Source organism: Anas platyrhynchos, chromosome 1, assembly GCF_047663525.1.
Source record: "Anas platyrhynchos isolate ZD024472 breed Pekin duck chromosome 1, IASCAAS_PekinDuck_T2T, whole genome shotgun sequence".
Lineage (NCBI taxonomy): Eukaryota > Metazoa > Chordata > Aves > Anseriformes > Anatidae > Anas > Anas platyrhynchos.
Window position 1 is genome coordinate 129443030 of NC_092587.1, and position 25983 is coordinate 129469012.

Sequence of the window (25983 nt, forward strand, 5' to 3'; positions counted from 1 at the left end):
AGAGCCTTCTTTTAGCTGTTCAGAGAGGGTTGCACTTAGAGCATGCGAGGCTTTAACACAGTGAGAAGCAGGGAGTGTTGACAGGACGTTCACAGGAACATCAGGCAATGCCTTTCATGCGTGGTATGGTACAAAATGAATGGGAGAGCTGTTGCATCCACTGGGGGAAAACCCTGTCCCAGATTATGTGCATAGGTCTGTTTCTCTGAAATGTCTCCTGTGCATGGTTCAGTACAGAAGACAGAAGGGGGGTGTAGGACTGGGCTGTTCTTTCAACTGAGTTCTTGCTGTGGATGTTTTTATATCCAACTGGTTCTGCTGGCAGAAGCAGAATTCTGCTCTCCTGAAGTATCTGTAGAGACTTCATACAAGACAAACATTGGACTCATTTCCCACTAGACAAAATATACAAGAAATTTCCTTGCCGTTGTTTCTTGTAACTCTTTCTAAGGGGTTTTAGCGTGGTTTGTGAGGTTGAAAGTATAGAGACCTGGATAAAATGTTCCCTAAGAACTATGTAGTAAGGCTTGAGAGAGGAATCCACTCTTGTGGACAGAGTTGCTGCCAAATAATCTCTTTACTGTTCCCAAATTTCAAGAGACTGGCTGTTGCTGGTAATTGGCCAGAAGTCCCATTTAGCTGGTAGTTCAGTGGAACTTGGAGATTTTATGTTCTAAGTCTTATTTTGACTCCTGTGACATTTTGCAGTCCTAAGAAATATCTCAAAAAAGCACGTGATCGTGGAAGTAATGCAACTACATTTCAAAAATGCACATTTAGTCAGAATCTCTGGAACGCTCTCCTCTATTGCACATTTGTATTGCACTGAAATCCTCAGTCATCAGACCACGTACCTTTTTTTTGTTCCCCAATTACGATGTTATACCAGTCTCTTGGATAGAATGCAGCTAAGATGCTGCAGACTTAATTCTTCCTCGTCCAGAATATCCTGCCATCGCTTTCAGTTACACCAGCTGCTTTACAGTCCTGCACAGAGGGAATTAATTCTTCACTTGGTGGTGGTGCTGTTTCTCATGAGCTTTTCCCAGCTCCCACAACTGTGAGTTGTTACACAAGCAATTAGTCTTAATTTCAGAAGCTAGTTTCCCTATTTGCTCATCTTCAGAAGAAGATGAAGAAGCGCCTCGTCCTCAGACAAAGAATGTGTGATTGGTTGAAGATGTTTTTGAAGATTGGAGAAAAATGGTAAGTGGTCATTTTACTGCAAGCATTCCTAAAAGAAAATAAAAAAATACTTTCAGAACTGTCACAGTATAAATTTGACATATGGATGAAGCAATGACCTCTCTGTTTTCTATTAAAAGAAAAACTACTTGCACTTAACGCAGTGGTGACATTGTCAAGGACATTTGTCCTTGTAGAATTATTTCCCCATAAAGCAAGTGACAGTTTAGTATGTCTGTGTATACAGGTAAACTGAGAGGAGATTAAATAATTTTGACTAGCATAATTTTTCATCAAAATTATTGCTAAATATTCATTTGATGGTACTCTTGTATAATGGCTAGCTACACACGCCTAAGGAGCTTTAATGTAAAGCAACTTAAACTTCTGTAGCAGCTTTTATAAAGGATAAATACCTTTGTAATATACAAGGGATTTGTTCATTCTTACGTCTTTTGCTATTTGCAGAAGCTTCTCAGTCATTATAGGAATATATTTAAAATATCATCATCATCTTAATCTATTGTTGCGTTAATCAGAGAACAAGTCTTTGGACAGGAAGCAAGACTCTGATTTGACTACTTAAATCTGGGTTTATAAGTACAATTTTTGGCATGCTGGTCTGAATATTTTGGCTGAAAGAATTACAGAGTGGTCGATTTTATTGCCTGAACTGCAAAATACAGTCTGGCAAAAGGAAACATCCGGAATCCTGTTGTCCTAGTTTCTTAAAAGTATAAGTTTCTGGGGAATATGCTATTTGATAAATGATACATGCACGCTGCAATGAAAATATCTTCATCTTTGTGTGTTAATTCATCAGCCATCTATCCTGTCTAACCTTCTGTGTTGTCTCCTATGGCTATGTCAGGATACTCCAAAGGAAAAAAGATTCTCATGGACTTTATCCTATGTTGAACAGCAGCCTGTAAGCAAGTCTCAGCCAATCCTGAAGTTTACATTTAAAGTATGAAGTTCAAGGCCTCACATCCCTTTGTATATTCTTGCATAGCTGGAAGTGCTGAGCTAGTGGATAGAGGCATGTGCATTGGAGCTTTGGTAGGTGATGGACTGTGGCTTTGGTATTCGGGTATTCTCTTGGAGACCTAGCTGTTGCAGCAGAAGAATTGTCTGGACTTCATCCATTTAGGTGAGCACATGAGCACCAATTTTAACTCTTAATTTCAGCAGGGCAGGAGCTTCTCAGAAGTCATTTAACCAAGAGTAAAGAAAGGCTTGGCTTGGTTTGAGCTGTGTGTGTGTAATCAGGATTCTCTGTGGATGGATTCTATTAATGACACAGTCACAGAAGGATTTTTCCCTTTTAATCATGAATCATTTTGTTCTAAGAAAGCAAGCAAACAGAATATGTGGTTTTTGAAAAGAAAATACTTAACAGCCTACTGGTGCCAATGCCACTGGCTGGCTTCCTAAACTACGCTGAGATCTTTTGCCTGCAAAGCCTTTTGAAAGGCCAAAATAGACAAAATTGCTATCCCCATGAATGCTGTATACACCCACCCCAAAGAAATACCATTGTGAGGAAGAAGGGAAAAGAAGAATGGAAAGGATTGATAGGGCTGCTTTCCAAAGCTCTGACTAGTCCTCAATTTGTAAACCTCATTTTAAATAAAGTAACAGTTCACCAAATTCTGGGTTCAGTAAAGCTGTGAGGCAAAACTCTATCAAGGGCTGTTAAATAAGGAGTTAAACCCTTGTGCTGGGATGATGCAAGGCTATACCTTACTGGATGAGGGAAAGGGACTAAAAAAAACACTGCTTTATTCACAGACTTCTCTTATACTGTCCTCTAGACAGCTGCTGTTGGGTGATGAGACCTCTCGCCTGTTTTATTGTGATTTTCAGAATCTTCCCTTGTGCTTATACTGAAGGTTGAGATGAAATACCAGTCCTGAGGTTCCTCTTTCAGCTGTCCCACACGTCTTTTCCTTTTCCTAGCTACAGAAATCACCCCAGTGGTTCAGCTCCACCAAACCTCACTGCCACTTTGGGTCTTCCAGCAGCTCTGGGCTGTGTGATCACTCCCTAGCTGTAAGTCAAAAGGAGCTGAGTGCGAAGAGCCCTCTTAGAAAGCTGTTTAAAGCTTATTTGTACTGAAAAGGCTTGAGGGAAGCACTCACTTGTGCAATCAGATGAGCAGATCTACGGAGGTGGCAAACTCCACAGACCTAAGCATTCATAAGTTAACGTTGCCACCACTACGAGAGGATGTATGAGCACATTTCACAGTACTTGCAGCCTTCAAGGGCTTTTACTGCTTTGGTATAAAAACAATCCCCTTGCACTGCTTCCATTAGGCATGTTGAGCTAGCTTTCTCTATTACAAATCATACAGAAAAATGTGCTTTTTTATTTTTGCTGCATATACAAGACATGCTTATTTAGGCAAACCTATGAAGGGGTTTATCCCAGGTTTTCTAATTATTTTCTTCATTCCTACTTTTTCTGTAAAAGTTAGTTTCTGAGTTTGCAAGCTTGCAGATGCTGTCCCAAGGAGCATACTAAGGAGATTCTGGTCCGTACCCTTTGCTTTGGTGTGAACAGTGGCAGGAAGTGGAGGCCCAAGATTCAATTGCTCAACCCTTTTGGTCTAGCCATGTACAAGCATCCAGCAAGACAAAGCCCATGCCCTTGTGTTTCATAGATTTTGACTCACATCACTAAGCTTTACTCTCTTCCTTTTCATTGGACGGGAAAAGATCTCCTGGGTCATCGTGTCTAGTTTTTGTTACCTCCGGCAACTACATCATCTAATCCATTTCAGAAACTAATTAGGCTCCACTTTGAAACAAATTCCATTTCCTGCCACCCCCACTCCCACTCGTTTAGTCTGCATGGCCTGCTTCGTACTTGCAGTGCACAACAGAATACGAGTGCTACACGTTCGGATTAAGTTGTCCTTTGTTAGCTCCAAAACTCAGAACGGAGTTACAGGTTATGTACCTTGGCTTCTTTTTGGATAGCTTGTGGTGCTGGGATATCCCCCCACCCCGCCCCCGCCCCGAGTGGAAGGAAAGGAGTTACTGTTGTGACAGAAGTAAATGCTTGAAGTATGTTTTTACTTAAGAAGTAACTCATCAAAGGGCACACTTCTCGTCTGCAACATATTACATGAAGTGATTGAGTAATGGCTGATGGCTCCTATCCCACTACCTTCCTTCCATGCAAAAAGTGGTGGGGTTGAGCTAAAACTTCAGCCAGTTAGGCTGCAAAGCACTCAAAATACAGCCGTTTGGTGGATTCTCTACAAGACTGCAGGATATAAATCTGAAATGGACTGTAAAACAAAAGCAAACAAAACAATAGGTATCACATAAATGACACAATCTCTGGGGAGGTATTTCTATTCATTATATTTTATCACGTTTCTACATATCTGTTGATAAATTAAGGTTTTCCAGTAAGGCCAGATCACCCTGCACCCTGACAGATCACCAGAAAGTGTTTGTTTTACTCAGTCTTGCTGAGTACAATGTGGTTTTCATTTACACTGCTCTGCCATGGGGCTACACTCGCTAGGTCTCAGCAGTGCCATGGTGGGTTTCGGTCCTGGTTCGATTCCACAGCCCCAGGCACCTCCAGGGACACATGTAAAGACCTTCCTTAGCACCTCCTCTGAGGAGCCCTGCAGCCAAACTGAGGTCACGGCCTGAAGGGGAGTTGAATGCCAGGTCTTTGTTACTTTATCTTTTCTGCTGGCTGTTGAACTCAAAACATGCAAGCCGTACACCTTATTCCATGGCTTGCTCTTGCTCTGAAAGCCACGATGCTGAGTGTGTGTGATGGGACCGGGTCCCATGGCAGCAGGCTGTGCACCAGGTGAGGACATCCTCCTGGTAGAGCAGCTGTTCTCCTCTACCACCAAAGGCAACAGAGAAAACTACTGACAAAATCAGTGCTTGGTGCTCCCTCCTTCGCTTGTTCTGTTGAGATGGTCCCTCTCCAGGTCACCTGCACCTCCGGTATTACAGCATGAGCAAGTAGCTGTGGAGTGCAGAAGTGCTTCAACATAGTGCTTCTAAAGAGAAGCCCTTCTTTGCCCTTCTCAAGCGTGTTTTATGGCACAGACCTGCTCTGGGAAGATGTCCTATACTTTCCCTGTCAACAGCATTTAAATCTTGTTTGGAAGGTGAAAAAATTGCTGCCTTTGGGTAGTCCTTTCCCTTCCACAGCTCTTTTAGTCTCTTAGTGTTACCTACATTATTCAAGTCTAGCAAAATTAAATTTCTTTCTACAGCATGGCTATAACCAAACCTTTTTCTTTTTTTTTTTTTTTTCCTGTATGTGTGTGTGGAGTAAATTCATTGATAATAATTAACTGCTCTAGTGGCTTGTGTTACATTGTGAAAATTGTCATTCCAGGCATAGACTGCAGTGTCATAGTCCCCCTCTGCTTAACAGAGTTGTTCAGCTCAGCCCAAGAAGGTGTCACATCCTACTGGAATAAAACATGCCAATAGTGCATACTGTTGAAACTTTAAAATGCCATATTAAAAAGTGGTAATTGAACAATTTTATTTAGCTAGTGTAAGTTCCTTAATGCCAGGCTTTTGAGGTGTGAAGTGATGTAGAACTACCATGATGCTAGAAAGCATACAACAGGACCTCAGCTACAATGTGGAATATTTTTTTCTAATAGAGTGCCCAAGGTTATAAAAATAATCGTGAAGAAGTGACAAAAAGTGCTGAGTTTGCTGATTTTCCAATGTTATTTTCATTTCTTGGTTTCCAGAAATAAAATCGGATCATTTTTTTATACTTCTTAACTAGGCAACCTTTAAAATGTTGAATGGTTTTAGGTAGCGGCACTTGAAATAACATGTGAATGCACGCTCAGCGTAGGAAAAACACCTACACTGCCTCTCCCACTGCTGCCATCACCGCAAATCTACCTGCAATTAAATGGATATGCACTGCAATGCATTTTTTCTGCCAATGTCCCTCATACTTCAGATCTCTGAGGACCCAGCTGAACAGTTTCCAGGTTTTTTTCTTCCCCCCATCATTTTCATATTCTATTTCACCAAATTTCTCTCCCAGCTCTGGCTTAGCTTGTATCCCTCCACCTCAACACATGTTTTCAGCAGCCAAAAGTCTCTCAGCTCCTGCACTCCTGTCCATCTCCCACAGGTAGGGGATGAAATGCTGCCCAGACACCCAGCAGCCAGCAGAGCAAGTGAGAAGGACTAATCCAGATGACCAGAAAAAATGCTGAAATCAGGGTGCCAAGACCCTTACCACAGCATTGCCCTCAGCACCTGCTCAGCAGCTCCAGCCCTGACCTGGCTGAGAAAGGATCACCCTCTCCTCTCATCCTGGTTAAACCACAAAACCCTCCTTGCTGTGCCAGTGGTGGGAAGGGTGCTGCTGCCAAGCCAGCTCTGGGCAAATGCCACCTGGAGTAAATATCCCGCTTGTGTTAGCTACTGACCAAAGCCTTTCTACAGTCACGGTGCAATGAAGCCACCAAGACCCTGTTGAGCACCAGGGGAAGCTTTTGAAAGATTTTCCCCTTAGTGGGAGGAATTACTGGATACAGAGCCTGGGCTTCACAATCCATCTGTTTAATTTGCAGTGTGTCTCAACAGTACATCTCTGTCAACTCCATCTCTTCAATGGAAAAGCCATAATTGTAATTTAGGAGCTCAGCCATTTGAAAGACCAACCAAGCAACCATGATCTATTCCCACCCGGCAAATGAGGATGTTGCTAAGGCAGTTTCTCAATTTAAGAATCATTTTATCTCTTTTCTTCTCCCTTTTCAGCCCTCTTTGCCAGCTGGCATCCTGTTTCCCACTTTTGCAGCAGGAACTGCTTCAGCTCAGCGTGATCCTTAGGAGGGGGAGCAGTAGCCTATTTAGAGCTTAAAGCCCGTGGGGATTTACTGGCTGGAGCCCCAGAGAACAACCTAGCAAGAGGCTGACGAGGGCACATGGCCAGATCATCTCCAAAACGCTGCTGCTAAAGGAACTTGATACTCATGTGAAGAAAGCATCAAATATGCAAAACGCAGCACACGTAACATGCAGATAATAGCATAAGGTAATGGGCCCTGTCTCGAAATAATAGCACTCTCATAACCACAGGCAATTCCAGTATTTTCTGTTCAATTCCAGTGTCCTCTGAACACGTTGTATCTGTAATGTACCAAAACTCCCACAGGCTCCAGCAGGACTAAGATGTAGTGTGAAACCCTGGCTAAAACATGAGGAAGGCATTTCTCTCACACAGAAACAGGCACAAACTTGGGAATAAATGTGATCCAGGAAGTGATTAGATAAAGCCATTGATAATTTCATTTGCATATAAAATAATAACAATAAAGGAAGCTAAATTATCCTGTATATACAGAAACCCTGGGTGTTCAGGATTGGTTAGTCATTATTCTCTTGTCATATAAAGCAATTCAGCCTGCAGCTGCTTTTTTGTTTTAGAAATCCAATTCAACCAAGAGAACTGAAACATCATTAGCAAACCCACTGATTTATCCACCGGTGAAGTGCTGATACAGGCGTCTATGCCTGCTGCTAATAAATTCTCTACACAGCAGCGTTTGCTCTCTCTAGAGATCTCCCTTCTTCTAGTGGCTACTGGTTTCCAACTTTGCTGCTGGAACTCATTTTAATGAAATAAATCCTACCACCAGGGTCCTGGGCAGTCACCTCCCTGCTCCTCATGGCATCATCCCATTGCAAGGCACAACTTGAAACAATTTCTGTGTCCTTTTCAAGGTGGACACCAAGCAGCAAATGGCCAAGGGCTGTTAGAAGTGCCCTTGCTTTTTAGGGATCATTTCCCGAACTGCAGTTTCAATAACTTTTTTGACGGTGCTGGGTCATTTTTTTCTGCCAAGTTCACATGATGCTTGGTGTACCTTTGGCTTTTTCATCTTTTAAAGAACAAGAAGTTATTGCCTTTGAATATGGGAGGCCAGAATTAATGCTGTAGGCTATATGACTGCTAAGAAACACGTCAGTTTGGCCTGAACTTGATTTAAAATAAAACATACAAAAAGTAAGAATCCAAATCTACCTATGACAGTAGCCCACATTTAATATAGCTCTAATAAAAAGTTTTATTACATTCCTCTCTTGAAATGGTATTATTTTTCTTCTTGCTGAGCATGATATTCAAGATAACTAGAATGAGATAACAAGAGTCCTAAGAGAGATCTTCGTCTTAAAAATACATGCTCTTCAACCTATCTTATGTATGAAATAGATGAAAGACAAAATGATAACTAATACCTGACAGGTTTACTTACTTTTTCATCTCTCAAAATGGAGAATGAGTATATATGTGTGACTAATACGTCCTACTTTTTTATTTCTAATCACATGCTCATGTGTTTCCAAAAATTCAGTGTCTGGGCTGAAAACAAGGGGAAAATGTTCATGTTTGGAATAGATGTTTGGATTTATTTTTTTTATTTTAATATGTTTTTTAGTCTGAGATGTCAAATTAACTTTCTAAAGCCAAGATTTAATATTGAATTTGATCTTGTTATTTTTCAAGTTCTTCTGTTGCATCCTCAGCCTGGTTGGGCTTTCCTGGAGTGCTGTCACTCAGCTGGCCAGGATGGCTGATGCTTTTTTATTTCTGAATGTCACATTTCTGGCAGGTTTAATGTGTTTGTCTGGCTGCGAAGTCAGAAGGAGGCAAAGCGTTTCCATTATCAGCAGACCTGAAACCGCTCCTTCCTTCTAAACCCACACTTCACAGAGCTGATGCGGCTCATCCCCACTTCTGCTATCAACCGGTGGAGAACCTGCAGGGCTGTAGCAGCCGTCATAGCTCACACAGCCCAGGACACCCATCCCCTGCAGTCTGTTTGCACCATACCACCGAGCTGCTGGGCACGCTGAGTAAGTTATACCACTGCTGAGTTACCGAGTCACTCTTCTCCAACACACCCCATTTTTACCACAAACCTCAACTCTGAGTATAGCCATTTGCTAGAACTGGACTCTGCAAGACAAGAACAGCAGAGGAGCAATAAAATGTAGTGGGGAAGACCAAAAACCTAACCAAATCAAACCAAAAGAAAAGAAAAAAAAAAAAAAGAAAGAAAGAAAGAAAGAAAAAAGCACCATCACCAAACTCAAACCAGCATTTCACTCTGTATATTAGTGAACAACTAAAGCTTGGTAGCCCATTATGAGAGAATCTAACTCAGCTTTCTGACACTGTTTAAGTCTTAGGCACCATTCATGTTTACAGAGCAGAATTAAAACCTTCTGTAGTAAGTTATGAGCTTTTCCCTATTGACAGAAGTGAAAAAACGAGAACTAAAATGAAATCAGCTGGCTGTTACTCAACCTCCTCTGTCCAGCTGGATCCAGGAAAAGTGTTAAAATGAGCCCTGCAATTTTCCTTCCCTGCACTTTGAGTCTGATTTTCAGTTTGAAAAGAAAAAAAAAAAAAGACACCTGAGAATGTTCTTAAATGCTCTCTGTGACTGCCATCAAAGGAGTTTTCTACTTTGGAAAAAGAGAGAGAGCCTTGTCCCAGAATGTGCTTTTGCCAGGAATCCTGTCCTGATTAGGCTGCCTTGGAGCGATTTCTTGGGTGGGTGCCATGCTGAAGTTGTTGGACGGCAGCCATGTGTTCAGCACTCTAGAAATAAAGTCTATTCCATTAATTTGCAACTCAACATAAAACTCGGGTTAAGTCTATTGATACTGCCGGAGGGTGGGGCCAACATACATATGTATGCAATTATTTTCAGGATATTGCAATGAGCACGTATATGGTCACACAGAAGTTGCTCTGAAGTCGAATACTAATGTTCCTTGGGTATGCATATTGCCCCCGTCTGGTTTCTTCATTTGCAAACTATCCCAAATTCAAACCTCCCCACTGGTACTGATGAAAATGTTGGATAATCCATACCTTTGAGTCAGCTCCTCCCAAAGACAGCAAAGTGGCCTCTCCAGCCCACATGCTCCTTACCTCACAGCACAGCAGTAACTCAGCAAAGCACTTCAGTAAATGTTTATACCCAAGCCTGCTAGACTGAACACAACATCTTCGGCCAAATTCAAGTGCATTTCTGAGCCTAAACATGTTGGAATGAAGCGTGTAGAAGAATGCCTTCTCCAGGATCATTTTATCGTGACCCGGACACCAGGAGGTGGGATTTTTCTCTCCCTCCCTTGGAGGGGAGGTTGTCAGCGTTTCCCATGCACATTTTGCGGATTCATAAGGGAGGGGGAGGATAAAACCAGGTGGACTCCACATTGGAGGAAATTCATACCAGCTTGTATGTTTTTCTGTATAACACACATCAGTCCTCAGAGATGTTAGCTTATTCTTCTTCACTCACAAACTTTCGACTCCATAAAATGGTTCACTGAGACCATCCATTCACTTTCAAACCTCACGTTAACTCCTGCAGGGTTCCCTACCAGGTCTAGGCCACCTCCATAAAGTGCAGAGAGGTAGAAGTGCAGAAGAAAGTGTGTGAATCCAGAACAAAGACCATGGATGATACTCCTGTCCTCTTCCCTCCGGTCTCCCCCCAGACCCAGATCTCTCATGGACAGCCACAGAACACCTGTGCACGTCAGAGCAAAATCCCATGCAAGTGAGGTCCAGCATGTAGAGCTAAGTGAAAGATGACTCTTTAGTTGCCCAGGGTCCTAATCTAAACACTATCTTTTATTTTCAATGATATCTTATATACACACGTATATATAGATATATATTTAACTTTAAAACCACAAAGTGACATAAGTTATTCTGCAATTGACTTGGGGTCTATGAGACAGAGAGAAGTTTATCTTTTAACACTGAAGATGTATTTAGTACTCTGTAATTAACACCAAAATGGTAATTACTAATTTTCAGATAAAATTAACTATGGTTCATTGGGAAAAATTATGCATTCTGTTGAATATATAATTATATCTATTCTAAAGCAATCACTGCTGATATTTACATATTGCGGAACGGTTGCTGAGAATGTGACCTAGTTGGTAATAAGAAGCGGTTTTGATTTTGAAGAGTATTTATTCCATATGCTATTGTACCTGAATGTTAATTTCCAGGGGGAGTATCTACATGCTGGGTAAACTATCAAATCACTTCTCATTTTTCATCTTTCTCTTTCCATCTTTGTCCCCAGACTATGCAAGGCCAATGATCTGAAGAATTTTGCTCAGCATTTTGCTATAGGAACTTTCCAAACGGCTCTGTGCCGTGAGGACTAAAAAGGGGTTTTGGTAGCAGCAGTTGGAGTCTAAAGCAGATCAGTGCCACATAAAAGGTACAAATGACACGGGAGAGCATGAGTCATTCTCCTTAATCTACACCGAGATGCTGAGTTCAAAGCACAGAAAGGTCACTGCTTCTTTGCACACAGATGACAGTACAAAGTGATCCAATTGTCATCTTATTTCTCTTTAACATCCACGGCCTCTGTAACGCCACTTTGAATAGATCACATGGGAGAGAAAAACCCCAGCATGCCTCAACTGTATGGGGAATCAGAAGTTCAAGACAGAGAGTAGTGCCGAACCCCATGGAGACAGGCCTCAGAGAACACTCACTGGCACTAAAACGGGATGTTATCACTTCTGGTTCCCTTAAACCTAAAATACACTCTTGTTAGCATTGAAAGGGAGGCTGCCTCATGAGCCTCTGATTTTACAAGATTTACAGGATTTTTGTAAAATTGAGTGTATGAGTGGCATCCTACGTACTCCCTCTAATCTTCTGGAAATTGGAAATGACTGCTACCCATTGGCACCACTCATGTAGTAATCAGAAGTAATATTCACGAGTAGCCACCGAGTTCCCTCTTAGCATGGAAGGCCATGGGAGGAGGGCTCACACACAGCCAGCAGTGGGACACCATGCGAATGGGGATCCACCAACTCTGGTGTCCCACTGGAACACTTCTGCATTAAAACACTGCTGTGATAAAACCATGGAATCACAGAATCATCTAGGTTGGAAGAGACCTTCAAGATCACCGAGTCCAACCTCTGACCTAACACTAACCAGTCCTCCAGTAAACCATATCCCTAAGCTCTACATCTAAATGTCTTTTAAAGACCCCCAGGGATGGTGGCTCAACCACTTCCCTGGGCAGCCCATTCCAATGCCTAAAATTGGAATGCAAATAAAATAATTAAAAAAATACAATTTTTATTAAAATTAAATTTATTAAAATTAAAGATTTTAATAAAATTAAAATGTTTAGTCAAAGCTAAAACATGAAGTGGGAGCATACTGCTTTTGGTTCTGATTTTAATGGGGAGGACTTCTGCATGTAGGGCAATCTGGTTGCATGGCCCAAGGAAAGACGGTAGGATTGGGAAAAGGGGAAAGCAATTGTGTAAAGGCAGCCACCACACCAATCTGTCCACAAGGAAAACGGATTTGTTTTAGAGCTGGGCTGTTCTCCTGTGATAAAGTGGGAAGGCACATGGAGCCTGGTAAAAACAAAACCAAAAATAAACGTGAATAATTATATACAATCAGCCTCGTTTGCTCTGGAAATTTGTTTCACCACTGATGGCTTACAATGATCAAATAGAGTAAATACCAGAGTTTCAGGCTAATACAGTGCCCTCAGTTACACCTGATGAGACATTCCTTTTCCTCCTCGGCTCCCATCATCATCTTGACTGACCTGGGTAGTGATTGCTGAGCTTCAATTCTCTCTTGCAAATCAAACAGCCTCCCTAAAACATCCCCAGGGAAGAGCATACTGCCCCAGCCTAGGTTACATGAAGCACGTTTCTACAGGGAGTGGAAGTGTTTCTTTAGAAACCTGCCATCACCACCCTTGTGCAATGGCAGCACTGCAGACACAGAAGGTTTTGCATGTTGTTCCGAGCTGTGGAAAAGGTTTCAGGCACCCAGCATAGACAACGAATAACCTTCATCAACACAGAATTGGAGCCTTCATCTTCTCTTTTAAGGACTAAACTTGCCACAGCACAAGCACACTGCCATTACCCCTTGATGCCAGGATTTCCTGGATCCCCCTGGCTTCCCACATCATTTATAGCAGCCTTTTGCACAGCTACCAGCCGTAGCACCCAAGGAGTCCTTTAGCCACTGAGGCTTACTGAAAAGCTGTGTAAACTGGCCTGACTTTCCTCTCTGTTATGTACTAGATAAGAGAGTAAGGGCAGGGAGCACGATCCATGCCTTTCCCTGACAATGCGACTAGGAAAGAATTCATAGTTGAGAAAGAATTCTTGCCTTCCTGACCTCATGGAGTACTGCAGCTTCCTTTCACCCAAGGAAAAGCCCCGTGCTCACCTCTTTGCTCATCAGAGACTCGGTTTGGTATCTCTGTGACTGGAAATCCTCATTGACTGCGGAGCCATTGCCAATATTTGGACAGCTGCTCTCTGCTGTGCTCTCTGGAGAGAAAAATGACCAATGTTTCTGGGGATGATGGAAAGCTCATCAAGGGCAGCGAGTGTCTTGCATTAGTGCATCTCACAGGAATGCTCCCCCTGTGTTTTGGTGCAAGCCCATAAACCCAGCCCAGATGGTGATGGCCCTGTTGGTCAGCTTCCCTTGAACAGCTCTGCCCTCAAGTTTCCACAAACTTACTCAGAGACGTAAACACAGCCAGAATCAGGGACATATTTTTCAACTGCTCCTCTTAATATCAACTAAGTAGTGCACAGCCAGAGCTTCATAGAATGTAAACTTAACTACTGAATTTATTAAAAAAAAAAAAAAGCCCCCACCAGCACACAGTGAAAACACACCAAGGTGCTCTTACCTTTTGCCTTCAGCTCTCACTGTATTTCAGTGCCACTCTGCTTAAGGGTGACGCGCTATTTCCATAATTAATCTCGTTTTTCAAAGATGTGTAGCTCATCTACTTCAGTTCCCAGGGGGACTGGAAGCAACTTGCAGTGATCAGCTTTGCTATGACTTTTTCCTGTCTTTATAAAATGGGTTACTCAATCAACCCTCTTGTTGCCATTTGGAGAAGGAGCACTTACTCCCTCCTCCCACACCACTCACAAGGTGCTGGGCCCATAGTTCTAAGGGAATAACACAGATCTTTCTTAATCAATGCAAAAGCCTCAAATGATTTTGCCCTGAGAGAGTGGGATTTTGCTTTTGGTGGAAATGAAGGCACAGCTTTGACAATGCAACTTTAGATGAGAGTGCAGGCACACTGCTTCAGGAGCAGGGGTCTACAGCTGCAACGTGCAAACTGATTTCTCCGGAAAGAAGCATTCACACTTTTGCCATCCTGTTGCCTTCCGTCCTTTATTAATGTGTGTTCGGAAGCAATCTGTCTCATTTAGAGAGGAATAATAGGGTAGCATACTTTAATGGATCATTTTGTTAATAATCATGGGAGAAGATGAAATATAGCCATGCACTGCACGTAAATAACAGAAAAGGAGGCTACTGTTATCATGGCAAAGGCAAGGGAAATGTGTGCCAAGTGCCCAATTAATGTAAATCAGCACAGGCTGGTTGATATTAGTCCCCATTTATTCTGGCTGAAGAGCTGGCCTTTGCATCCTAAGCAGGCAAATTGCTGCTAATGGTGGGAGCCCAACTGAGAAAATCAATGCAGCTTTTCTGACTTTTCTGCTCTCTTCCACATGTCTCAGCCGTGACTGTGAAGACTTCTGCGTGACACAACTATTTCTGAGCAACACGACTATTTCTGTCTCCAGTGCATCTCAGTGTGGCTTCACAGGTGAGCAGAGAAGCTGCCCCTATGCTTCCAAAACCACCTCGCTGGCTCTGTGGGGCTCCCTTCCCCTGTTTTTTCCCAAGGGCTAGAGTTCATTTCTCCTAATGTTTGGAGAAACATTACAAGTCCCTGCGTGCAGCCTTGTGGCTGGAGCACGGTGCAAGCAGCGTGCATCCCAATGCTGTAGGACCTCATTCCGGGCTGGGAAGAGCAAAAAGTACGAAGCTGCGGACATCAGGGGAATTGGGTTGTGTCGGACACCCGAACCACAAAACTCCTGAGCAGCAAGCCGGCCGGGGAGAGGAACAAAAGCGAGCCCCCCTCAGCCTCGGGGGTGGCAACCGGAGCCCCCAGCCCCTGTCGGGGGACCGCTGCCGTGCCGGGTGGGCGCGGGGCGGCGCTGCTCCGCTCTGCCGTGCCCCGGGCCGTGCCGTGCGGGGCCGTGCCGGGCCCCCCGGGCGGCGCAGGCAGGCGGGGACATCCCCGCCCCTCTCCCCGCCCGAGGCGAGCGGAGCCCGGCACTGGGCGAGCTGCGGCCGCTGCCCTCCGCAGCGCATCCCGCACAGCCCGGCTCGGCACGGCACGGCCCCTGCCCTGCGCCCCCATCCCCGCCGCGCCCCGCACGGAGAGAGCCAGCCATGGGTAAGCGGGGAGGTGCTGCTTTGGGGGGAGGTGAGCCAAACCCGAGAAGGGGCGTTTTGGGGAGGGAAAGGGCCCCCCGAGTCCTCCGCGCCCCACTCCTGCCCTGCGCGCATCCTGCACGGGGGCGCCTCCAGCCGCGCAGTTCGGGGGAGCCAGGGGTTTCTGCTCCCATCCCCACTGGCTTTTGGGGGACCTCCTCGGGTTAAGCAGTGCCGGGGGTTTGTGGAAGGAATGGGGGGAAAAGCAGCGGATTTGGGCCCGCCCGGCAGCGCTGTACCGAGCGACCGGTGTCTGTCCGTCGGTCCGTACGGGCACTCCGGTGCTGGCACTGCTTCTGGTTTTAATGGAGAAAAGAAGGGAGAAGGAAAAAATATCTATAATTTAATTGCTCAGTCAAAGGAAGCTGCCAGAATTCCTTTGGTTGCTACTTGGTCAAATTAATTTGCATCGCCTAGCTCCGTAGTTTCTAAACGCTCATTAACTGGTTTGTTCCCTAGCTCACAGAAGATCAGGCTCCCATAGCACTGAAGTCTTTTCACTGAGCTTTTCTTAACTTTCCAGTGCCCCTCTAAGCACATGCTAGAGCCTGGGTCCTGCTGCCTCTTCAACTCTGAGCGCTGGAGTAAAGAGAGTGGCTGAATTGTCTGTGCCAGAAAGCTTGGGCTCTGCCTACCTGATCTGCTACTCGCTTTTTGGACTGTTTTTACTACATACACCTTTGAAATTGATGTTAAATGAAACTGTAAAGTTGACTGCCTCTCCCATGTCTCAGTTTACTTCCCTTAACAGAACCTTTTACTTCACTGCCACGGACTCATGTCAAATAGATCTTTCTCCTCTTCCATCCCCCCTCCAAAAGTTTTCTGCTATCTTACTACAAGAAGTGTATTTGTCAGATTATAGTATTTTATTCGGGGATGGTGTTGGCACAATCCATTAGATGGTAATACGTATAAAGTTGTTCTCAAGTCTTTGCTGCTAAGTTTGTGAAATGATCTTCCTGCAGTAAATTGCTAGGGATTTTGCATCAAAAAGCTCTTTCAAGTCCTCATAGGTGATTCATCTTGAAGAAGCAAGGCTTTAGTGCTAAAGCCTTAGAAGAACACAAGCGTCGGTTTTGCAAGGTGTGGGTCTGTACATAACGTATGGTTTGTGTCCCTATAGAATGTACAGTCCTGGTGAGAAAAGAGGAGTGGAAAGAAGAAAACATTTCTTGAATGTTTTGCTGGTAATAATGGCACAACCCCCCCTGTGTCTGCCTGCTTCTTCACTTAGAAATGCTGTGGGACAGTCTGGCTGTGACCCGTCAGGAGAGGGGGCTTCATGCACAACCTTTAATACTTTACAAAGAGCTCACAAAAAATAAGCCTTTGTCAGCTGGTGAACTAGTCCTTCGTGAATGCAACACGCTGTTTGTGCTAGCACATAAAGACCATTGCCTTGCCGTGGTGCAGGCTGAGGCTGCTCTGGCTGTCTGACCGGGATTTGTTGGGAGCTTCAGCACTGTATCGAGCTTGCTGATCCTATTGCAAGGATGTGTTTGGCTGTTTCTAATTAGGACCATTTGAATTGTCCTTACTCATGCAAAACTTTTGTGTAAGACTGGCCCACTGAGACTGATCTATTTTTTTATTTTTTCCTTTTTGGAGCTGCTGAGAGCCCACTGCTGCAATTGACTGCATTGGGCTTTTGGCTCACTCAGCACTTCTGAAAGTCAGGCCCATTGTATTTAATTACGGGTTACATCGGCTCTAGGGTTGTCCTTAATAACCACCTTAATAACCCCTCCATGCACAAAGAACCACCCATTAGCATCTCTTACATTGCAGCACAGATTTTCTCAAATGCCAGGTTTCACCTTGGGAGGCGGGAATATTTTACAAAATGAACAAAAAAAAAAAAAACGCAAAGTGATTTTGTTCTAAAAATCTAAAAAGCAGTGCACGAATGGCTGTGTGCAAAGCTTCATCCCTTTTCTTTGTGCTTCACCAAACTGTTGATTTCAAGTAAGAAGAGTGGTTGGAGCAGAGCGGGTACATATGCTGTGTTTAGTTGTGTTTTTTTTTGTTTTTTTTTTCCAAGTTGCTGAAGCAGACACTGTGTGTGAATGGGGGGTGAAACTGCCCATCTTCATATGGGTGTGCACAGGTGTTGTGAGCAACCACTGCCCTACAGTGCCCACAGACCTCAGGAGGTTCAGATATTCCCCTGGCCAGGGTTTCTCCTTATAAACAGCTGGGGGCAAATCCTGAAAGAAAATCAGCCCTCTTTCTTTCTGTTCAGCTGTATGCTTTGTCCAGGCAGGAGCTGAAATCTTTTGTGTATCACAGTAATAGTAAAATCCGATTAGTATCGGTCATTAAGGGTGGCTAGATTTCAATTGCAAAGTCTTGTCGTCCATATTCTATTAAATCTTGCACCTCTTAAATATATTTAACCTTGTTCCTAATTAAAAAAAAAAAAAAAAGTTGTTATTAAGTTTATCTTCTCTTAAAACCTGTGAAGTATAATTTTTTTTTTTTACTGCGGTCCTTTCCCTATCTCCGCAATGCTTTCTTAGGCTATTAACAAGTGCTTAAATTTGCCTTCTGGCTGTAATCTCTCTTGTCTGAGAAGGAGGTGGAGAAGAAAATGTTGTGCATTTCAGATATTTCCCAGTATCCTAAAAAAATCTGTGGTTTCACCATGTTTACAGGTTCTCTCTCTTCCTAAGCGTGTGGTTTTTATATTACTAATATAGGAAATCTGCTGTCCCTGTGTGAATTATGATATGTCTGATAGATCTGGAAATGTTATGTTTTGGAAAAGCACACTGGGTTATAGATTTTTACCCACTGGAGAGCTGAACTGTGGAAGTGCTTTGATTATCTGTCATCTTCAGTATATTTCTATAATTTCTTAAACCGGTTGAAACCTGTACGTCACTTCCAGTGCTTTAAGCACTTTAAACATTTAATTAATTTTCTCAAGCAAGGTATCTTTTCTCAAGGTTGCTTCTGTGTGTCACTTTGCCAGAACTTGTGGTGTTGAAGCATCATTTTCTACATAGTATTTGTTCAACAGCCTTTGTTTTTCAAGATTATTGCTATCTAAAGTCCTTGCTATCTCACCAAAAAAAAAAAAAAAAAAAAAGAGCACTGTATGCAGTGAAATTTCACTGGGGGAGACCTCCTCCAAGAACGTCTTAAATAGTTTGTAGAAACCATGGCATGTTTAACTATCATGTTTAATTCATCATGCAGTTATTCCTGCTGAAATTTCCAGGTTTCTCTTATGGTTCCTCCACTTTCGCATCCTGCTGGATGTGCTGTTAACCCTGACCGAATGCAAATGCACCTGGTGCCCATGACTGCATCTGTCTTGCCTTAAAGGCTGTATGGGTATAGGAGTGATGGAAATCAAAACAGGTGAGTTTGGGTTTGAGCTGTGGTAAGCAAACCTAAGGAAAGAGTGTAATCTCCAGGTGGCAGCAAGGACATAAAAGATGTTGTGTTAAATGAATGGGTCACAGCTGAACCTGTTGGTCTCTGTACAGATGCAGAAACCTGTGTAGGGAACATTTACTGTGTAAATACCCAACATGGGTAAAGGACAAAACAAGGGCAATGGAGTGTTAAGGTGCCTCATCCAGTTTATACTCAATGGAGCATGTGACCTGGAGGAAGGTGACTCTAAGTGGCAGTGCCAGCGATGGATCCAAACCTCATGGACCTCTTCATGCTTTTCTTCTGCAGTTAGGTGTGAGCATCTGGGCCTAGCTGTACCCTTTGCAATTCCCTGCTACCCATCCCCTATGAGCACAGCAAAGAGCAGTGGGGTACAAGGAAAGGTTCAGCATAACAGGTAGCACTGTATGCAATATTTAGTCCTCACTGTTCTGCTGCTTTCTATTGCTGCTCTGCTTTGGTGCTTTGGCAGTCTCCTTCTCCACAATTACTTGTCTCTTGGGTTTTAGGCTCAAAAGCTTGCATATGGAGCCTTGGCTTGGGAAACACTTGCAAGCAATGAAAAGAACTATGAGAATTCAAGATCTTTTGTTCTCCGTGTTTTTCGAGCTCTTTGACTAGCAGCAATTTCAAAATGTGAATGGAGCTTATGTTTCGTTAATAGAAAGATGTGCCTGACAGAGCCATCGAGTGATGCAAAACGGTACTTTGCTGTGTGCCGTTTATGTTTGCTTTATGCTTTGATATCTGAACACGCGTGATGCTTGGAAATTTTAACCTAGAGGAATACATAAAGAAAACAACTTTCCAGGAGTGTGTTTGTGCTTCGTGTTTGTTTATTCTTTTTGCCTGGAGTGGAAACATTTTGGAAAGGACTGTGATTCACAGGCAGTGAGAACATGGGTCATGAAAACTGAACTTACTGAAGGCACAAACTTATTTGGAGTATCCAGTTTAAGACACAACACTCATAACTTGGTGTTTTTTATTAAGAGCACGGAGAAATCATTGCATGTTGCAGCCTCAAAATCTGTCTTCATGCATGTTCCTTTGGTGCCAGGGAAAACAAGAATTTTGCCCAGGTTGAAGCCATACACATAAGTGGAGAGTAGGATTGCACTGATGGCAAATGGGGCAGTCTTACTCTTGCACTGTAAGTGACTTAGGAAGGCGAGCAGCTAGCTTGCCTTTCGGATACCGGTTAGTGAACTGGTGGTTAGGGAGGACACCTGGTGTTAAGAATACAGCTGGCCTAGAGTCTATGGAGATCTGTGAAACAGAGTAAGTAATGGGATTCCAGCCAGAGGAGGATTACGTTTTGAGTAGTGTGCTGTTTTTCTTAATATTGGAAACATATATTTGAGCTTATCAGTGTTTCTGCTGGGCTGGAGCTGCAGAGCATGTTGCTGATGGCTAACCGGGGAAGAATCTGCCTTCCTCCCTCTTCCAGCCAACGAGTCCAAGCTAACTTGGGCTCTCCAATAGCTGTTTCTCACTCTACCTTGTAATCTGCATTTTTGTCAGCTTGCGCGCTAGGAAATTCTTTGAGATGTCTAATCCTGTGATACATGAAGCGTGCACAAGCAAAACCGTGGGCGGGCATCAGCATTGCTTGTGCGTGATCTGTGCCCTGCAAGGCTGCCAGGGGTGGGAGTGGTGATGTGGAAACTCAGTTTCTCTGTGAGAGAGAGGTTTCGCACTGAGATTTTAAACTTTCCGGGTTTATATGAGTTTTGCTTTATGGTGCAACACAAGTATTTTACAACCAAAATGTTTTTAAAAAATGAATAAATAAATAAAGTTGACTTTGGTCAACTCAAGATGTCTTCTTAAAGCTGCTTAAATGCTAAATTCTAGGAACCTCACTAGGGGTTTGCTGCAAGGAAGTCCCAAATACATCATGCCTGCAAATGCCATGCAAGTCTGAATTAGTGCAGAGGTCTGGCTGGATCTTCAATACTTTATATCAAGCTTTTTTTTTTTTTTTTTTTTTTTTTTTTAAGGAAAAACTTTTCAAAGGTTTAAAATGATTGTTGTTTGTGTATAGTCTTATGCTTTTGCTGCCAGAACTGTGTTGACATAAACGTCATGTGCTTCCCCAAACAAAAGTGTAAAAAACGTTGTTGTATCTGCTAGGAACACAGCTGAAAATAAGTTTGCCACATGGAACTTCCCTTGTGGGAAATCAAATGATTTTCTTGAGCTGCTTAGGCATGCGTTACCAAAAAAAAAAAAAAAAAAAAAAAAAATTAGTCAGGAGTAAAGAGAACTGACTAGTGGGAGTATGTGGAGCTGAGAACTCCTGATGCAGGCACAGGGATCTGCTCCAGCACATCTGTCAAGAGCCCACGATTTGCAAGGTGGCCCAAACAACAACACTTCCTACAACATCTGCTCCAGCTCTGTGATGAGGGCTGGTGTAAAAAAAAAAAAAAAAAAAAAAAAAAAAAAAAAAAAAACAGGACTCTTGAAATCTCTGAGATATTTGTCATACCGTGCCAGGGGAATACAACAGAGCCTGTTGCATAATCTGTTATTGCCTGCCCACCAGCCAATGAAGTTCCTGGGTCCTAAGCTGACAAATGTTCCATTTAAGCAGAGTTTGATGTAAGCAAGTACAACGAGAAGGCTTTGTGATACCGGACTGATTTGGCCAGTGCTAGTAATTATTTCCCTGATGTAGTGTATGACTTCATAGATGCTTCTTCCATTCCAGAATGAAATTAAAGTGGCAATTTCTCATGCTCAGTAATTGTACAATAAAAGCCCCACTTTTCAGATATTCCTTTAAGTTTCTAGGCACTAATGACTTGGCATGAAAAATAGCCAGGAAAGTAATTCTGCTTTTATAGCCTGTTATTATTAGTTCTCACTTTAAATTATTTTTTAAAAGTTTGAAAATACCTGTTTTTCTTCTCAGCCTTGAGTTGTAAAAAGCATATAATAGATACTTAGTCTTTAATCACCTTCTCAAATTTTTCTATGAGATTTTTTGGCCTTATCTGCCACTTACACTTGCAAAGCCATGTGTGAGAAAGTGTGGTAATCTATGACATACTCAATTCCTCTTATTCTTCATTAGAAATCTGGGAGAGGAAGAAAAGAATCAGGAAGGAGAGGAGCCACTAGGAAATGCTAATGTTTTAGAGTAGCCATGACAGACTGGAGGTAACTATTTGGAGAGTGGGTGGAAATGAAAGAAAATGCAAATGAGATAGCAGCTTTATCAAGACTGGAATGATTTGAGCTTGTAACAGTCAGATTTCACTAAAATGATTTTTTTTTTTTTCCTTGTAAATATTTATCTTTGTATTTTCAGAGGTTTCCCATGACTGCTATCCTACCAAGTTCTACGTGTTTTCCCCATTACAGTCAGCTCCCCAGTGTGGCTTAGGTTCTTCGGATCATCCTTGCAGAGGGGAAACGTTGGATCTTATGGCCAAACCTTGTTCTGCTCTCCTTCGTATCTGCTCGCTGTGAGGTTTTGTGAGCAGGGGTATGTAGGTAAATAGGTAGTTCTCTGTCCCCGTTATTCCTACTTTTTTTTTTTATAAGTACTCTTAAATTTTCTTTTCCTGATGACCTGATGGTTTTGTTCACTTTCATTTCTGGCTCATATCCATCCCTTAGTTGCTATGTGAGTGGGTATATCCCCTTGTGTAATTCTGTGGTTTTGTTTTCCTCGCCATTTTTCCTTGTATAGTGGCAGGTTTTATCTTATCCATCTCCTCCTGCCTTTGGATAGTTTGGGGTTGACATTTGATCCTCTATTGAATGCACTCTCAATAATCTCTTGGCCAAGAGCAAAGTAAGTGATGTACCCGTCTTAGAGAAAGAGAACAGTGGGAAAGCTTGGAGAAACAGCTTTAAAATAAACAGAAAGTGGGGAGATGCCCTATTAAAGCAAAACAAAGTGATTTCCTGAAGGGAAGATGAATTAGGTGATCTTTAAGGTCCCTTCCAATACAAACCATTGTATGATTCTGTGAAGACTTGGCCTTCTGTTGTCACAGTAACTGGAGGGCATGGTACATGTGGAATATTAAGTGTTGTTGTCAAGGCTAATGGGGATGTCCCAGCTGCTGTTAAAGCATGGTGTATAAATGTGTTAATTACTGTATGCTTAATCTTTTCTGTTCTTGTAAGAATCAACAAAGAAAATGGATCAGGGAAGTACCAGTGTAGTTATAGTCACCACTATCTGTTTCTTCCCCTGACAAAATGCTTTTAGTGGATAAAGCTTTTTTTTTTTTTTTTTTTCATCATGCTTTATTGGTTGCTCTCAGATTGCAATTTCTTGTTTGTAGAATCACCAAACTGATTAGTATGCTGGCTATAGGATGGCAATTGACTTTCTGAAGCTCGTCTGCCCCCTTAGAATAAATTCTGTTCAAATGGGTTGGAGAACTAGGAACATACTTTCTTCTTCAATGTCATTGTTACAGTTTAACTGAGTGATGAAAATGGAAATAAAAGCTGAGTTTCTGTCCCAAAAAAAAAAAAAAAAATCCCACCCACCAGCTTTCTGGGAACATGGTATCTCTGGTCATTTTTCCTCTGGTGTGCTAAATAGGTCCTTGTGCAGAACTCCTGGGGAGGCTCCTATGTGGACTTCGTAAGATGATGCAGAAGAGGAGAAGTAGTTAACAGCCACAGCATGAGTTCCTTCCTCTTTCTTGTGGTATAATACAGGTTTGTCGATTCAAAATATGCCATCATGCCTGCTTAAGTTCCCAACCACTATAATCCTTCTTAAAATACTTGATCCTTAACCCTTTGTTTTTTTTAGGGAAGAGGCTGGTAAGATCAGTAAGAGGAAAACATGCCTTTTTCCTTTTGTCAGGAAAAGTGTGACTGCTGTGCCTGCTTTCCACATGGTCAGTAGTCTGTCATTTTCTGTGTCTGTGAAATATCCCTTATGTTATGGCACGTACCTTGTAAGTAAAGTGTTTTCTGTTGCCTTGCTCAGAAAATATGTCAAACTTTTCATTGCATATGCTTCATTGCTCCAACACTTGTGCTTTGCATTTGCATCAGGTTATTAGATCTATATGGAGAGTAATTTTCTTTTCCTCGCGCAAATCTAAACACAGGAGAGAAACGATTACATTTATTTGCAATTTTGATAGTATTTTCTTGTGTCAGGCTAAATTACTGACATCATAGAAGTATCCCAAAATGCAATCAATTCTGAACTGCTATGTGGTCACAAAGACATTCAGGATTTGGCTCATTGGCACTCCGATGACTTCTGTAGCCATGAATGGACTTGCACTAGGAGCCTTCATCCTCTGCTGGCAGACATGGCCAGAGCTGTGATGCTCAAAGCCTTCAGGCTTGACAGCTGCTGTGTGTCTCCCTTTGTCCTGCAGGGGACAGCTGGGAGGAGCACCCTGCTGATGACAGCCTGCATCCCAGGGCACTCAGGACATACCGTGCTGGTGCTTCCTGCCAGGAGATACTGGCAATTAATTTCAAATCCTTCCCCTAGGTCATCAGGGCTTTTAAGGAGCTTTTGCACTTATCTCCAAAACAGCCTTTCTTCCTTGACCATGACCTGCCAAGACAGCTGTGTTTCTCTTAAGCACTGGAGTTAATAATACAGAATGTGAAGGTTGAGAGGAGAGCAGGATTACAGCCCTCCTTAGCTGTGTACCCACTGCCAGCATCCCTGGGAGTGTGGGAGACCAGAGTGAGCAGGAGCTTTTGAGGCTGCTGAACAAAGTATAAGACACGTTGGGCATCTTTGATCATTTACACAATACTGTTTTGGGTTTTGTTTTTGGTTTTGTTTTTTTTTTTTTTTTTTGAGGATGCTGCTGCTATATATCCTTTCTGGGCTGACTGTTAAACAAGGCTAGCTTTTCCTTACCTGATATCTGCTTTTTGCCTATTATTACCCAGATGCAATGGAAAGGGCTTTTTATTTCAATAACACTACGTAAAATGGTTTCCCCTTGTGTTGTGCACACTGCTGACATACATTGCTTTTATAGTAAGCCCACCAGAGCAGGTGGCTTTGCGTTTGAAAGCAATCACAACACCCCTATATCCAGTGGGGCAAAAGTTACTTGGTGTGGATGTCTGATGGTGCGTCGCCTGGGCTGCATAGCTTCTTTCCTATCGTGGTTCATGCAATAACTGTGAACGTGCCTCTGTTCATGTGACCTTAACAGCCAATTTAACTAGATCTCTCATACATGAGCACACAGACTTTTTTATTTCCAGCTTTGTTGCGCATTTGGGATCTCAGTCTCCTGCTGTCTCTTTTCATGAAGCTGTGTGTGGGCTTACCTGCAGCATATACGGTAGGAGTTTGCACTGAGAAATAACTTCCAAAACATGAAGAACCTCAGCAGCCGTTTCCCTGGGAGGCATGTGGATGAGGCAGTGCTGCAGTGCCAGAGAGCTTTACCACTGTCTTTTCTTTCCCTCATAGCTATGGTGACCCTCAATGTGAGACCAGGAATGTAAAAGCTGGAGATGATTTAAGGAAACGTGCAGCATTACATACTAATTAATTCAGGTCATGATGCTCATAGGATCAGCACAGCAGCTTCCTGCCTCCCGAGCAGTTGTTGTGTTTCTGATGTGAACCCCTTTGGCTAATGCCAGGAAAGAACTGCATGTTAATTAAAATTAACCTGAACAGCTTTAGAAGAGCCTAGTTTGAATTAGGGCATGATTGTTGACTCTAGCAGTATTTTCCTTTGCAAAGTCTTCTCCTTCCCTTCCGTGCCACCCCCCAAAGTGCTCAGTAGTATCCACAGGGATGCGCCTGTTCAGGTGCTGGCTGAAACCACCCCTCTCTGTAGAGGCAGTAAGGGTTTGGCCAACATGTGCCACACACCATGGTGGGATGCTGTCTGAGATGAGGAACCAGCTGCAGGCTTGCTCATGGTGGCCGCTGTTTTGCATAAGCCAAACTCCAGAAAACAAGGAGTGAAAAGGTAACATAGCTGTACTGAGCACTGTTCGCCTTTTAGTCATCTGAAATAT

General features: G+C 43.0%; 1 protein-coding gene and 1 long non-coding RNA gene across 6 annotated transcripts in view; one reads left to right on the top strand and one right to left on the bottom strand.

Annotated features, from left to right (window-relative positions):
- Positions 1-231: 231 nt before the first annotated feature.
- LOC106015603 (uncharacterized) lies at positions 232-15212 on the bottom strand. Of its 2 annotated transcripts, none has more exons than XR_002399915.4 (3): positions 13958-15212; positions 13483-13586; positions 232-1234 (listed from the first exon to the last, which is right to left on the bottom strand). It is a non-coding gene; the product is annotated as an uncharacterized lncRNA (long non-coding RNA). The 2 variants fall into 2 exon arrangements; XR_001187729.5 differs by lacking the exon at positions 232-1234 and adding an exon at positions 12439-12644.
- A 135-nt stretch (positions 15213-15347) lies between these two features.
- The window catches only part of GPM6B (glycoprotein M6B), a 107404-nt gene continuing 96768 nt past the window's right edge, over positions 15348-25983 (top strand). Inside the window, exon 1 of one of the 4 annotated variants that reach the window (XM_038172971.2) lies at positions 15348-15538. In XM_038172971.2, the coding sequence (XP_038028899.1) occupies positions 15535-15538 (4 nt within the window). In that variant the 5' untranslated portion in view covers positions 15348-15534. Of the gene's footprint in view, positions 15569-25983 lie in introns of all 4 variants that reach the window. The other 3 variants (XM_038172974.2, XM_038172975.2, XM_072029263.1) reach the window with 3 other exon arrangements.